The sequence below is a fragment of the Misgurnus anguillicaudatus genome, chromosome 7, assembly GCF_027580225.2.
Source record: "Misgurnus anguillicaudatus chromosome 7, ASM2758022v2, whole genome shotgun sequence".
NCBI classification, from domain to species: Eukaryota; Metazoa; Chordata; class Actinopteri; order Cypriniformes; family Cobitidae; genus Misgurnus; species Misgurnus anguillicaudatus.
This window is the reverse complement of record NC_073343.2, coordinates 5318559-5333904: the sequence shown is the minus strand read 5'-3', so window position 1 is coordinate 5333904 and position 15346 is coordinate 5318559. Positions and strand designations below refer to the sequence as shown.

Genomic DNA, 15346 nt, shown 5'->3' with positions numbered 1-15346 from the left:
TGGTTCCTTATTTCAAAATATGTGTTCTGCGCATCAAGTGCGTGTATGTGCATCACGTGTCTTGTCAAAATAAGTGCCTGCTGCAGACGCGTCTAAAGGGTTTATGATAAAAGAGACGCTCGCGTTTGCCAGATACTCGCATAATCTTATGCGTAATCAGAGTTTACTGTTACTGTCTTGCGTGTATTTTCTAAACGTGAGCGCCTCTTTTATCATAAACAGTTTTGACGCGTGTGCAGCAGGCACTTATTTTGACAAAACACATGATGCACATGGTTCACATGACGCAACAAACACATATTTTGAAAACGCAGGCAACACACATGACACTCCAAACACTTATTTTAAATTTGCGCCGCTTGGATGAGCAGTCAGGAGCTGCCACTGTAAGAAATGCAACAGCGTGAAATAAATTTTTCTTTCATAATTTATCTGATTAATAATTGACTTCTATAAATGTACCCACCATATATATTTCATAACTTATCAATAACTAACCTTGAAATAAACAAAGTGCAACCATAGGTCAAAGAAACTATACAATAGGCCATTTTTTTAGGGTTAGAGTCCTTAATATAAAAGTTTTCTTGTATGAGGTTTTCATATAAATAATAATAAGTTTAATAATAATAATAATATGATTTTCTGTGTGACTAGATTTTTCCGCTTTTATTCACACCTTGTGTCGTCTTAATATGGAGTTTTCAGAATTTTAGACGCAAGATTTTTATGTAAACATTTTTAAGTTTATTTGCTCATTAAATGTTTACATAATTAAATTACAAGTGAAATGAATGGATTCTTAATAAGGAAACAAGTAACCAATCAGTAAACCCCCCCTAAAATTCTCTCTCTCTCTCTCTCTCCGCTATAAGAACAATCCCCATTCCCTGTGATCTATGCACGACCTCTACGAACAATCAGAGAGAAAAAAAAACTCGTCATACGTCACTGAAGGTGGTTCATAATATGTGCCAATACCTATAAAGCCCGAGCGAGAGAGATGCACTAAAGACAAACGGCTCAGACTGACAGAAGTTTCAAGATTTCACTGCATGTCATCGATATTGTTTTAAAGTTTTGTTGAGGTGAGTCCCTCTCTCTTTCACTTGCTATGGTCTCACTTTAGATGCTGTGATTTTGGATTGTTAGTGCAAGTGACATATCATTTGGGTCACATGTTGGTTTTACTTTGAAGTTCAGTGCAAAAAGTTTGAAATAGACATACGCTTTAAAACTTTTTACTGTATTTCATCTTTGCTCAACTCTATTTCAAGTTCAGTTCGAGTCAGATTTACAGTCATAGCGCGGGTAATAGGAAGGGTGTCCCAGGGATTGCACCCCTAGAAAAGGTGGATAAACTCGGATGAAAGACAAGCCAGCGCATGCAACTTGTAAAACTGTTTGGAATAGTTTACTTGTCGTTCTCTGGGAAGCTGAAGAGTTTAAAAGCAGATCTCCTCTCTTCTCTTTGAATCGTCTTTATTGAATTTATGTCAAATCCGTGTGCCGGTCATTCCTCCTAGATATCCAAGGAGCGCGTAAAGGGTGCCTTCGTTGCATTGCGCAACTTTTGGAGGCGATCCATCAGGAAACCATCACATCGACCGTGGATTTGTTCATCCTTCGTTTTGGCTTGGTTTTTGTGGAAGATGTTCGGGCACGATTATTGCCTCGTGTCTACGTTGTTGACGGCTGTAGGCGCCATCGTACCCACACTGCTGTTGCTTGTGGTTACGCGGCTGCTGTGGGAATTCAGGTGGAGCATCACTCGGGATCGGGCGTGTAAACTTCCACTACCGAAAGGATCAATGGGATGGCCGCTGATCGGAGAATCCTTCCACTGGCTTTTCCAGGTAAGCCTCAAGGGAATTAAAAAAAAAACGTGCATAATTATGTTGCTGTGTCAATTAAGTAACCACAAAAAATGCGCTGATCCACATTTTTATAATCTGTTTTAATTATAAAGTCACACTTAAGTAATGAGTAATACTTATAATTAATTTTAAAGATTTTTTGTTATTGTAGTAGGCTTTATTACTTTAATAATCATTTTAGTTTTGCTAATTATTATATTAACCTTTCAATTACGCTATTTTTCTTAAACAAAAAATTATAAGGGGTAAGAGCCAGAATCTTTGTCGGCTTAATATACAAATGGATAAGGAGATTTATGGCATGTGCGAACTTGATGAGGGTGTAATTCTTCCTAACCATGATATTCACCTCAGTGCCAAAAATGATAATTTCATTCCAGAATATAAAAAAAATTGTTACCACCGAAAAAACCTCAAAAGGCCATAGAAGTTTATTGTTAGAAATTGCACTGTGTGAGTCTAACCCCTATATTTATTGTAAAAATGTAACAAGCAATGTAAACGTCGGACAGAAAATAATTGATGAATAACAAATATCTCAAACTCTCTCTGGTACGTTTAACAGGGATCAAGCTTTCACATCTCCAGGCGTGAAAAACATGGAAATGTTTTTAAAACTCATCTTTTGGGAAAGCCTGTTATCCGGGTGACGGGCGCAGAAAACATTCGTAAGATTCTGCTTGGTGAGCACACGCTCGTGTGCACGCAGTGGCCTCAGAGCACGCGCATCATCCTCGGGCCACACACTCTGGTAAACTCGGTTGGTGACCTCCACAGGAGGAAAAGAAAAGTAAGCCAAATGTCTTAAATGCATGCAAAGATTCGTTTGGATGTGACTGGTGTAAAATGGGCGTTAAATTACGATAGATGACTAAACATTATGAATGGGTGGTTTATTAGTTTATATAAAAATGATGCAACAATTCCAATAATAATGAGAACAAATAATAAAGTTTGTTTTGCAAATGTCACGCTCTGCTTTAGCACCCAGTTGAATTTAAGTTCTCTTTTTAATATTTTTTGTTTTTTATGTGTTCGCAGAATAATGCACTTGAATGCAATTTCAATCGAAATGTTACACTTATGGAAATGTTCGCAACATTAAATCAAATTAATGCTTTTTTCCACTTAAAATTGTGTAGCCTATTTGTAACTTGATACTGTTTAACGTGTTTTCTGTTTCTCGCCCAAATAGGCTACATTGCCTGAAAATACTGAAACATGTTTTGCGTGAAATAATTAGGCTGTTTAATTTGTTTCCTAGATCCTTTCAAAAGTGTTCAGCCGCGGGGCGCTCGAGACGTATCTGACGCGGGTTCAAGACGTCGTCAAGTCTGAAATTGCCAAGTGGTGCGCAGAGTCCGGCTCTGTGGATGTTTACGCCGCTTCCAAGTCGCTCACCTTCCGCATCGCGGTGCGGGTCCTGCTCGGTCTCCGTCTGGAAGAGCAGCGCATCCTCTCTCTCTCGAAAACCTTTGAACAGCTCATGAACAACCTGTTCTCTCTTCCATTTGACAACCCCGTAAGCGGCCTGCGCAAGGTAAGAAGGATCTGTCTGTCTATTTACCAACTGTCTAAGGCCAAATAAACAAAATGTGCATGGCATTTGTGGTTTGTTGTAGGGAATCAGGGCTCGTGAGATTTTGCATTCTGCCATGGAGAAGATCATAGAGGAGAAACTACAAAAAACCCAAGCCGATGATTACTGTGATGCTTTCGACTATATCCTGAGTAGTGCAAGAGAAAATGACTACGAACTCACAATGCAAGAACTCAAGGTAATGCCTAAAACTTTTTTGCATTGCTTTACTGTTAAAAAAGTCAGATGATTGCGGAGCCTGTATCTAGAGGCATTGCGTTAGCAACGCGGTCGTGGGTTTGATGCGACCACAGAAACAGCTCAAATGCATACATTAAATGCATAAATGTAAATAAAATGTAAACTTTCAACTATGATTCAATTATGATTCAAAATTAATAACAATGATGTAAATTAATTTCAGGAAACTGCGGTGGAGTTAATCTTCGCTGCGCACTCCACCACAGCCAGCGCATCCACGTCCCTCATCCTGCAGCTCCTGCGCCATCCAGATGTGAGCGAGAGCGCAAGAGTCGAGCTGGAGAGCGAGGGCTTGATCGGTGACTCGCACGGCTACTGCCGCTCGCGTTGCCATGGCAACGTCATCAATGAGGAAAGCGAAGCGGCTGAGAGGAGTTTAGCGAAGAATAAAACAACGTCATTTGAAACGGTGGAAAAGGAGGAGGGGCGTCGCTCTCGGATCCACGTCCCATATCTCAGTTTGGAAAAAATGGGCCAGCTTTCTTACCTGGACTGTGTGGTCAAAGAAGTGATCCGATTTCTTCCTCCAGTGTCTGGGGGATACAGGACCGTGCTGCAAACATTTGAATTGAATGTGAGTTCCTTCAAACATATTATGTTTACGAATGCAAGCTGTTTGATCCAAGTTTAAGGTGAAAAAGTGTTTCTATATATATTTAGAGACTAACTTAAAAGGCTAACATAATTAAACTGATAAAATTATAACAAAAAAAATATTTTTTACTATTTTTACACGGCTCTCTGAATTTTTTTATCCTAATTGGTCAGTTGCGACCTTCTCAGGTTCACAACAATCGCTAAAATTGATAACACACCGCTTATCCAGGTACTGCCAGTAATGTTGACCAGTACTACACCATGACTCCGGGCCGGATCTGCACCGGATCCATGCCGAAGTCAGTGGATCTGTCACAGATCTGGTACAGCTCTGACCTGGAGTTATCTGCTGTCTTTGCTTAAATAAAAAACACATTTACAAGGGTCGTTCAAGCAAACTGGGACTTGCCTCTTATTCTCATAAAACAAACTCCTAGTTTGCCTTGAACGACCTTCGTAAAAACTGATACTCTGGACAGCAAATTAATTCATATGTTCTGCATCTACAGGGTTATCAGATCCCGAAGGGGTGGAGCGTCATGTACAGCATCCGTGACACTCACGAGACCGCCGCCGCCTATCAGAACCCGGAGCTCTTTGACCCGGACCGGTTCGGCGCTGATCGAGATGAGAGTAAAAACGAACGTTTCAGCTACGTGCCTTTCGGTGGCGGAGTGAGGAGCTGCATCGGACGGGAGCTTGCTTTGATCGTGCTGAAAACTCTTGCAGTGGAGTTGCTCGCCACGGCTGAGTGGAGTCTCGCGACGGAAACATATCCCAGAATGCAGACCGTGCCGGTCGTGCATCCGGTCAATGGATTGCACGTGTTTTTTAACTACAGAAACAACGGGATCGAAAGAAACCGGAGGGAGTCGACTCATATATAAGAAAAATCTGTAATTAGACACTTAGAAATATCTAACACAGTGTTTCTCAACCGGGGGGCCAAAACAAACTTCTAAGGGAGCCTCAAGATGACTTCAAATTACTTAAAATTGACAAAACAAGCTTTAATATAAGCTAAAACGACTAAAAATCAATATACATACATTTTTATAACAAATATAGGCTACATCTTTCTGGTTCGTGATGGGTGTGGAGGGAGGCTACAAATACTGTTGTGGCAACCCAATCTCATGAAATGCATATAAATAGCACGCCGTTACCCTGCAATACATATGCCAAATTCCAATTTTGCGCGCATAGGATGTGGCAGACCTGCCCGTTCACTTATATGGCGCGTGATTTTATTTATTGGTATTTTATTTGTTTTCTGTTTGGGGTTAGATTTGGAGTTTGCTTTAGGATGTCATTTATAGTGTTGGGGGTAACACATTACAAGTAACGCGCATTACGTAATAATATTACTTTTCTGAAGTAATGAGTAAAGTAACGCATTACTTTATAAATGTACACATTAATATTTGAGTTACTTTTTTAAATCTTTTTTTTTTATCGCCTGAGCGGAAACAGTTTGAGTCAGAAACGGAGATGGCAGGCCAGAACTTGACATTTTTGCGAGCATAAAAAACACCTGCAAGGCCTGAAAGAGATCAAGCCTCGGCCAAGTAAGAAAAAATAACGCAAAAGTAACTTAATATTGTAATGCATTACTTTTAAAAGTAACTTTCCCCAACACTGGTCACTTAATATATACGTTTCTCCATGCTTTGTCTATTTTTAAACCATGGTCGCTTGGAGTTGGGGTTAGAATTGGGGTTTGGTTTAGGGTGTCATTTTATGTTACAAAAACTTGCTCTAACCCCAAACCCAAGCGACAATGGTAAAAAACACGAAAAGACGCGCCATGTGGGTGAACGGGAAGGACTGCTGAATCCTATGCAAGCAAAATTGGAATTTGGCGTATGTATTACACAATAATCACACTGCGCGCTATTTATATGGATTTCATGAGAATGGGCTGGTTGTGGACAGTTGGAGAAAGTTGAAGTCAAAAAACGTTGAGATCTGCTGAACCACTTGGAATCCATGTCCGACAGGTGTGCAAAGAAAAACACCTGCAAATCTAATACTGTGGATTCAAATGATGGACCTATCTTAGTCATTATATAACAGGCCATGTTGCAAATCATAAACTCCTGTACTGGGACATCCATGTTTTAGTAAAACATTCATCAGTTACTTTAGCCTATTTGCAAAACAAATACAAACTTTTAGGCATGATGAGCATGCAGGCATTGTATCCTATAGATCAGGGGTAGGCAACTTCGGTCCAGGAGTGCCGATGTCCTGCAGATTTTAGTTCCAACCCTGATAAAACCTTGCCTACCTGTAGTTTTTAGGTGATTATTTAGACCTTGAATAGCTGTTTTAGGTGTGCTTGATTGGAGCTGCATGCAAAACTATACAGGACATTGGCACTCTAGGACAGACGTTGCCTACCCCTATCTTGTTAGAAAAAAATAAAAAAGGAGCATTTAAATACATTAATTCTTTTATGTCAGACTTATTATATATAAACCTGTTTTGTGAAATGAAGTAGAAACGAATAAGCTCTATTTATAAATGTTATTTTTTCTCAGAGGGATAGTTTAAATGATGGTAACTACAAAGTTGACGATACCCATGGACTTCCATAGTCGGAGAAACAAATACAACGGTTGTTGTACAAGTCAATGGTTGGCCAACAGTGTGCTTACCATCATTTATCAGATTATCTTCTTTTGTGTTTAAGAGAATAAAGAAACTCATACAGATTTAGAAAAACATGAATTTTTGGTGAACTATACCTTTAAGAATAGTTCACTATGAAATAAATATGCCACTTTTTTTAGTTTATACTGTATGCCACTGTACTATAATAATTGCTAGTTATCTGTACTCTAGTACTTACAGAAGATACATATTAATTTAATTCATATAAATAGGCTACTAATGCATAGTGTGTGTTTATTATGAATGTAAGCTGTGAAAAATGACCCTTGCGCTGTGAAAAGGGAGGATACAGGGAAGGAGAAAACAAGCAGCACTTTTTCTCCAAAATAGGAGCATGTGTGTGTCCTTGTCTTGTCAATACTTGTGTGTAATTTGTAGTTTTTGTTTTCATGTGTGTCTGGAGGAGTAGATACTAAGTATTCATGTTTATTTTATATCTTCTACTGTATCTATTTTGAAATGTGTATTTGGAATTCTGCTATTATGTTTAAGATATCTCTATTTAATAAAGAGATGTGATGTGTTTAAGTGATTGAGAATTGTGTTGTCCTTTTCCTGTTCAAAAAATGTTTATATAATTGGTCAACCAGCCACTTTAATCAAGACAAACCATTTGTACGTTTTTAAGTTTTACTAAGCAAAAGAGGTAGTGTACACTTATGTACAGCCAAAAAACTAACAGAAGAGTTGTCATACATTGACACACAGCCACAGCGCACACAATCATACAATCTTGTGGATTCCTATTGAAATCAATGAAATATCCAATATTGGATAAGATGAAAAACTGAAATTTGTTTCGTTTTCCAAGTTGATCCATGTATCTTTAGTTCTTAAAGGGACACTCCACTTTTTTTTAAATAGGCTCATTTTCCAGCTCCGCTTTTAAATATTTGATTTTTACCTTTATAAATCCATTCAGTCAATCTCTGGGTCTGGCAGTACCACTTTTAGCATAGCTTAGCATAATCAATTGAATCTGATTAGACCATTAGCATTGTGCTAAAAAATAATAACCAAATTATTAGTTTCGATATTTTTCCGATTTGAAACTTAACTCTTCTGTAGTTACATCGTGTACTACGACCGACGGAAAATAAAAAGTTGTGATTTTCTAAGTCGAAATGGCTAGGAACTATACTCTCATTCCAGCGTAATAATCAAGGAACTTTGCTGTCGTACCGTGGGTGCAGCAGGTGCAATAATATCACGCAGTACCCGGAAATAGTCCCCTGTAGTTACCAAGTAAATTAACTTTTTTTAGATTTTTTAGCTTTTGCCAAAGGCATTTTCTTCTCACATACATTCAGAAATTAGAATAAAAAAGAACATAACACAAATAATAATAATACTTCAAATAACAGTAACAAGCTACGAAAACACATGCCGGTAACCAGAAGTGATCAACCCAGTTTTCCGGTTTGGTCACGTGACGTCCGAAATATATTCTATTCTCAATGAATGAATTCAAGTCCCGCCCTACCTTTTCACTTGATATACGTCACGACGGGGAAAACCAGACAATTGCTACTTCCAATTCATGGTGACTTTAAAATAATTTGTCAGCCAGAAAATGAACGTATTTATACAAAATTCACCTCTGCATTAGAAAGTCACTAATGTTAACAGTCAATCAAACATTGAACTTTCTTTGATCCTACAATAAAATTTCTATTGAAATCTATATGTTCCATAATCCTATTTATCTCCTTTATTGTTGCATTATATCCCCGAGCCAGGATTATTGTTCATCTGAACTTTTGAACCGGATTACTTTGTTTGTACGCATGTCACACCTTCAATCACAAACTGCCAACAGGATAAACAACATGATTTTATACAGTAAGTGCCAGTGATACAACACACTAGGCACACTGTGTTACCATTAGCCATACTAAATAACCCACACAGTGGAAAGCCATTTTGAACAAACATCATCATCTACGGGTGACATCCAAAATGTGTGTAAGTGAATGGATGATAGTCGAATCTGTGTATGTGATGTGTCATGACCTCTGTTGGCAGAATAAGTGTGTGTGTGTTGGAATGCAGAAACAGCAGCTGGTGTCTACACTGTAATTACCCTGCAGCACAAATGCTTCCTGCCCAAAACACTCACATCTATCCCATCTACAGGTACTTACAGCAACCCTCTATACTCAAAAAATAAGAGCAAAGGTGAGGACACACACATGTAGATAGACGCACGTTTCTCAGCTGCATACATGTATCTTTTATAACCACTTTTAAACGTATTATTGATTCAAGCTATATGTGACAACCCAGCAGTGTTTTAACATACAATCATTGTACATAATGTAAATAACGTTCTGTGAAAATATAACTTTGATATCTTTTGACTGAGTAAGGCCACGTAAAAGATTGAAACTAAATGGAACTCAATGAGTAAAATCAAACTTTTCTAATTTGATTATGAAACTTGAGCCTGGATTTCACCGCCAGGGTCACATATGTCCTGTTTCAAAAGTTTATATTTTTCTTCACATTTTAGAATATTAATAAACTAACCCTTATAAAATTAACCATGGTTTTACTACAGTTGAAAAAACATGGTAAATGTAGTAAAATCATGGTAAACACGAAATAACCATGTTTTTGACAACCATGCCTAGAATTTACTCTATGTACTATTGGTGTTTTATCAACCGGCCTCTTGATGTCTCACCCTGAGGTGCTTTTTAAACATCATTGAAGGAGTTCCCATGTATTATAGGCTCTTATTAGCTGCTTTTCTTTATAATTTGTCCATGTCATTCATATAAAAAATACAGCAGGGAAAATAAGCATTTAAAGGTGCAGTGTGTAAATTTTAGCGGAATCTAGTGGTGAGGTTGTGAAATGCAACCAACGGCTCAGTCCATGTAAGGGGACCCTCGGTGTATGTAGATAAAAACATCTCATTATAAGGTAATAAACAAATAACGGTTCATTATGAAAGGTCTTTATACACCCCTAATAATATATTTTTGCATATTATTTTGCATTTCTGTCAAGAGATCATTCTAAAAATTACACACTGCACCTTTAACACATCAGCGTTTTTATCAGTAAGGGGATTTCTAAGTGGGCTATTGACATAAAATTTCCACCAGATTTAGCCATTAAGCCAAATATTGAATTAATACAAAGAAATCAGAACATTTAAGTATACAAGTTGAGTCATAATAAATAAAGTGAAATGACACAGGGAATAAGTATTGAACACATGAAGAGAACAAGGTGCAAAATGGCATAAAAAGCCAGGAGATCACCTGAAATCTGTCAGTATTGAGAGAGAAACCCTGCCCCCTATCAGTACTAATTGATATCAGCTGCTTTAGTCCTAATTAATGGCCTATACCGGCTTCTCATTATCCAGGAGGCACACAGATGATGACTTCATGATGGGTAAAAGCAAAGAACTCTTAAGATCTTTGTAATCTTATCGCATTTGAAAAGCATTTAGATGGCAATGGCGCATTTCCAGAATGCTGAATGTTCCTGGGAGCACTGTGGGGGCCATTATCCGGATATGGAATAGGCATCACTTCACCATAAACCGGTCACGATCCGGTGCTCCATGTAAGATCCCTGTCCAAGGAGTCCAAAGAATAATCAGGAGACTTCTCCAAGAGCCAAGAACCACTTGGGAAGAACTTCAGGAAGACCTTGCATCAGCAGGTACTGTTGTTTCAAAGAAAACTATAAGCAATGCACTGCACTGCCATGGCATCCATGCACGCTCACCACGCAAGACTCCATTGCTGAACAAAAAGCATGTTGAGGCTCGGCTAAAGTTTGCGAAAGAGCATTTGGAGAAGCCTATGGATTATTGGGAGACTATAGTATAGTCAGATGAAAGCAAAATTGAACTTTTTGGCAGTCATTCTACACACCATGTTTGAAGAAGAAATGGCACTGCCCACCACCCCAAGAACACCATACCAACAGTTAAGTTTGGGGGTGGAAGCATCATAGTTTGGGGCTGCTTTCAGCAAGGGGTACTGGCAGACTTCATATTATTGAAGGCAGAATGAATGGAGAAATATACCGGGACATTTTTGGATAAAAATCTGCTGCCATCTACCAGAAAGCTGAAAATGAAAAGAGTCGTTAGTCATTCAACTGACATAAATTCCATAGAAAATCTATGGAGAGAATTGAAGATCAGAGTTTACAAAAGAGGCCCAAGGAACTTTAGACCATTTGTGTGGAAGAATGGTCCAGAATCACTCCTGAGCAAAGCAGATGACTGGTCTCTCCATTCAAGAGGTGTCTAGAAGCTGTAATCACAAACAAAGGCTTTTCTACAAAGTATTAAAAAGTGTGTTCCATACTTATTCCCTGTGTCATTTTACATTATTTATTATGAGTCAACTTGTATACTTAAATGTTCTGATTTATTTGTATGAATTCAATATTATTAAGTGATCATAAACTTCTGGATAAGTTATAGCTTCATGATCAAGAGTGTACTTAAATATCTCATTCAAAATCTCTCTCTCTCTCTCATAATTAATAACACCTCTAGGCAAAATATAAGTAATCTTCTGCCAGGTTCAAAGGAAGAGTAGTTCACCAAAAGTACAGGATTGTCCCAAGAAAGGTGTGTGTGAAGACATATTCAGAATAAGGAAATCACCTCAACGTGACCCTGTGTTTTTATCTTTATTAAACAACACAGTTTCCTGTTCTTCTTTATAACATATTCATCCACACTATACTGCCTACTTCCTTAACAGAAATGTTAATTCACAAGGAACATTCAGAGAAGAAGAATACACAACAGTCAGTGCTGACAGTGATGGCTTGACATGAGCGGACTGAACTTGAGATAAAAAGAACGCAAGGTTCACAGAGGAATTCCCATCATTGCCTTAGGTGAATAATGGCAAAATTTTAAAGCCACATTGTTCATCAGACTGTCACAGATGCTGAAGGTGGGGATGGGTTTTTTAGGGTTCAATAGCGAGGTGACTGACGTGCATTAATAAAGAAGAATCTACGCAATAATACACACTGCGCCCATAAGCGCTCTGTCGTCATATCGGCATAAGCTTGCATTGATGCTGAAACAATGTAAACAAATAAATAGGTTCAGCCTGACCGAGCGTCTTCAAAGGGCAGTTTCATGTATTTTTTGATAGGGCCTACAGCTGCGGTATGGTGGCGTTTGAATTCAAAGATCTGTCATCAAACCTGATGCTAATCAGTTATGGTGTGTCACAAATGTCAGTTTGAATGTGATTGTCAATAGACGTCTCTTACCTGATAAGACAGAAAAACAATTTAAACTGGATTCTGTTTAGACTTGTTCGGCCTGCTGGAAGCCTTTGTGTGTATATATATTTTGCATATACATACAGTATATATATGTTGAAACCCCTGCAGCTCCATCCTGCACCCAATCTCTGAAAAGAAATGTCATATGAAGGCAAGAAGCATTATTATTTATGTCAAATACACCCTTGAACCTTTCAAAGTGTAACAATGTAACAAATGATACATTTAATGACTTGTTTTTGTGTATTAACATCATATAGCAACTGTGAAAGAGTGCGCACAAAGGGTGCGCGAAACAAGAGACCTTTCAGTGACCTTTTTGTCAAAGACTCATGCAAAACTATCACAATACAATGTTTATGATGCTTGAGGAAAATGTTTGAAAAGAATAGTTGGTAACACTTTACAATAAGGTTGTATTTGTTAATATTGTATTTGTAACGCACTAGCTAACACTAACTAAAAATAAGCAATAGATTTTTTTTGCATTTATTCATCTTTACACTGTAAAAAGTAAAAGTTGGATCAACGTAAAAAAATTAATTGGTAATAATGCTTTTTTATTCATTTTTCTCAGTAAAAATTTTAAGTTGAAAATTTTAAAATATTTGAGGTGTTACAAAGTAAATTTTTTTTTTTTTTTACCTTAAATTGTTCACTTAAGTGAGACCATTTAATTTATAAAACTTTTAAAAAGTTTTTTAAGTAGAGCAGCTTACACTTTTTAGTGTTTCAATGGTAATGCAATTGTTCATGTCAGTTTATTAACATTAACTAATGTTAAAAGTTAATTTTTTTTATTTTAAACATGTATTGCTGAAATTAATATAAGCTTAGATTTTAAAATGCTGTAGAATAGAATTAATAAATGTTGTAAATTGAGTTTTTTTTCTTGTGAAATGTATTAAAATATCTGTTGTAAAATAATGTAGGCCTGAGTTAAAAGGTACAAAAGTTGTCACTGGGTTTTCAAAAAATAAAATTTTGTGACTAAAAGGTGCATAATTAGTACCTCAAAGGTAGAAATTGGGACCTTAGAGGTACATACTGATTCCTCAAATGTTTATCTGTACCAAAATGGTACATATTAAAACCTTTTTTAAAGGTACTGTCACAGTGACAACTGTTGTACCACAATCTCCTTGCTCCACAGGACACCATTGCCCCCAGTTTGAGAACCACTGATCTACTGTATAGGCACTGTCCCAAATGGCACACGTCGGACTTATGGACATCCTCAGTATCCACACTTTGATGATCATGTAGTGGAGACCTTAGGGACCCTTGACGCGAGTCCACGAGGGTGCACTGGAGTCGTATTTTGAGACAGACTGGAGCGTCACTTGTCCCTTCCGTCGTTTAATTGGTCTGATTGCTCATTCGCAAGGACTTCTGGATTGATAAAGTGCGCAAAGCCTGCTGCATCAAGGATGCAAAGGGGGCGCTGATGAGCACACTTCAGAGCGTAAAAATTACAGATGGGACACCCTACAGACCAAGTGAGCACGCGTAACTTAAGGCCACGAGACCGAATGTCCACATTCCGGACTTGTAGACCTTCTCAGAGTCCACACTTGGATGACATCAAGTAGTGTAGACCTTAGGGACCCTTGACTGGAGTCCAAGAGGGCGCACCGGCGTCGTATTTTGGGACAGACTCGAGCGTCATGCCGGAAATAGAAAGAGAAGTTGCCCATCAACTGCTCCCTTCTGTCGGCTGATTGGTCTGATTGATAATTTGCAAGGACTATAGGGTTGGTAAAGTGCGCAAAGCCTACTGCAGTGCGGGCTTCGCCGAAGACCGCATCAAGGATGCAAAGGGGGCGCTGATGAGCACACTTCGGAGCGTAAAAATGACAGATGGGACACCCTACGGACTCATAGACTAAGCGAACACGGGCAATTTAAGTCCACAAGACCGAAATGCGGCTTTCACATAGGACGCGGTGTGCGCAGCGCTATGAAACCCATTAATTTCAATGGCTTGCGCCGCGCAAGGGCAGTTTGTTGTTGCGTCGAGCATACCACGAGCATAGCGGAGCACACAGCGTCCTATGTGAAAGCCGCAAAAGTCCACATGAAGTGCGCCATTTGGGAAAGAGCCATTGAAGGTTTCATCAAACTCAGGTGCGGTGTGGTTACTACGCACCTGGATGGAACTTTACTTCCGGTTTCTGTTTCTTTAATGGTCTGACTAGTTGCTAAACTGTTGACTAAATACCTCATCGAAAATAATGTTTTGGTTTCCTAGGTAATCTACGTGTTGTTTATTGTGCTCGTTATATAAATAAACTACTTTAAAAGGACTTTGTTGTTATTTATTTCTAAGCGGAGTTTTTCGGAAGTTACAAGTTGAGCACGAAAGCCGCTTGTTTGTGTTGTTACTGCTGAAACCGTCTTATAGGGATAGTGAAAATTAAAGTTACTGACGTTATTACTTGTGATTCTTTTAAAAGCACTGTTTTCAAGAAGAGCCTGTACAGTAGACCTGCAGCATCTTTCTTCCGAGTTCAATCTCAGGTCATATTTTTCTATGATTTTCCAGAAATCTGGCTTTTACAGCAGGCTTCATGCCGTTGCTAATGCCTCACCTCTCTTTAACACCCTCATGTATTCTTGCTTCCCACACCCACAGGTTAGCAGACGGCGATACCGACCTGATATTGAACTTAAGGTACTTTTCTGAACCAGGTGTGTCAGTTGTGCTTTCTGCATGCGCTTATGTGATGAAAGCAGGGAAATGCAATCACCTCAGGCATATATGGCTTCCTTTCAAAAAGTAAAAAAATGCCAGAGTATTATACTATCCACAATAATTCATGAGAACCAAGCCTTCCTGGAACTGTATTCGGTTTGCTCATCCACATTTTTTATGTGTGACACTTATGGGAATTGATTAGATTGTTAAACGTGGCGTTGGGGAAAAAGGATTTGATGACATAACATAAAAAGTCAAATCATTAGAAGTTATACGTTTTAAGATTTTTTGTTTTGTTTTGTTTGGGATAATGTGCACATATGAATCTTTGGTGCGTGTCGAACAGTTGCATAAAGTTTGCAGTAAAAAATCAAG

General features: G+C 38.4%; 1 protein-coding gene and 1 long non-coding RNA gene across 2 annotated transcripts in view; one reads left to right on the top strand and one right to left on the bottom strand.

The window, feature by feature from the left end:
- The window catches only part of LOC129417294 (uncharacterized), a 66846-nt gene extending 54314 nt beyond the window's left edge, over positions 1-12532 (bottom strand). Inside the window, exon 1 of the long non-coding RNA XR_008635717.2 lies at positions 12259-12532. This is a non-coding gene — a long non-coding RNA (uncharacterized lncRNA). The remainder of the gene's footprint in view (positions 1-12258) is intronic.
- On the top strand, positions 1653-7529 carry cyp26c1 (cytochrome P450, family 26, subfamily C, polypeptide 1). The gene is made up of 6 exons (XM_073869298.1): positions 1653-1856; positions 2443-2667; positions 3142-3417; positions 3500-3655; positions 3881-4291; positions 4824-7529. Exons 1-6 carry the CDS (start codon positions 1653-1655, stop codon positions 5199-5201), a joined length of 1650 nt encoding a protein of 549 aa, XP_073725399.1. The 3' UTR covers positions 5202-7529.
- Positions 12533-15346: the final 2814 nt, after the last annotated feature.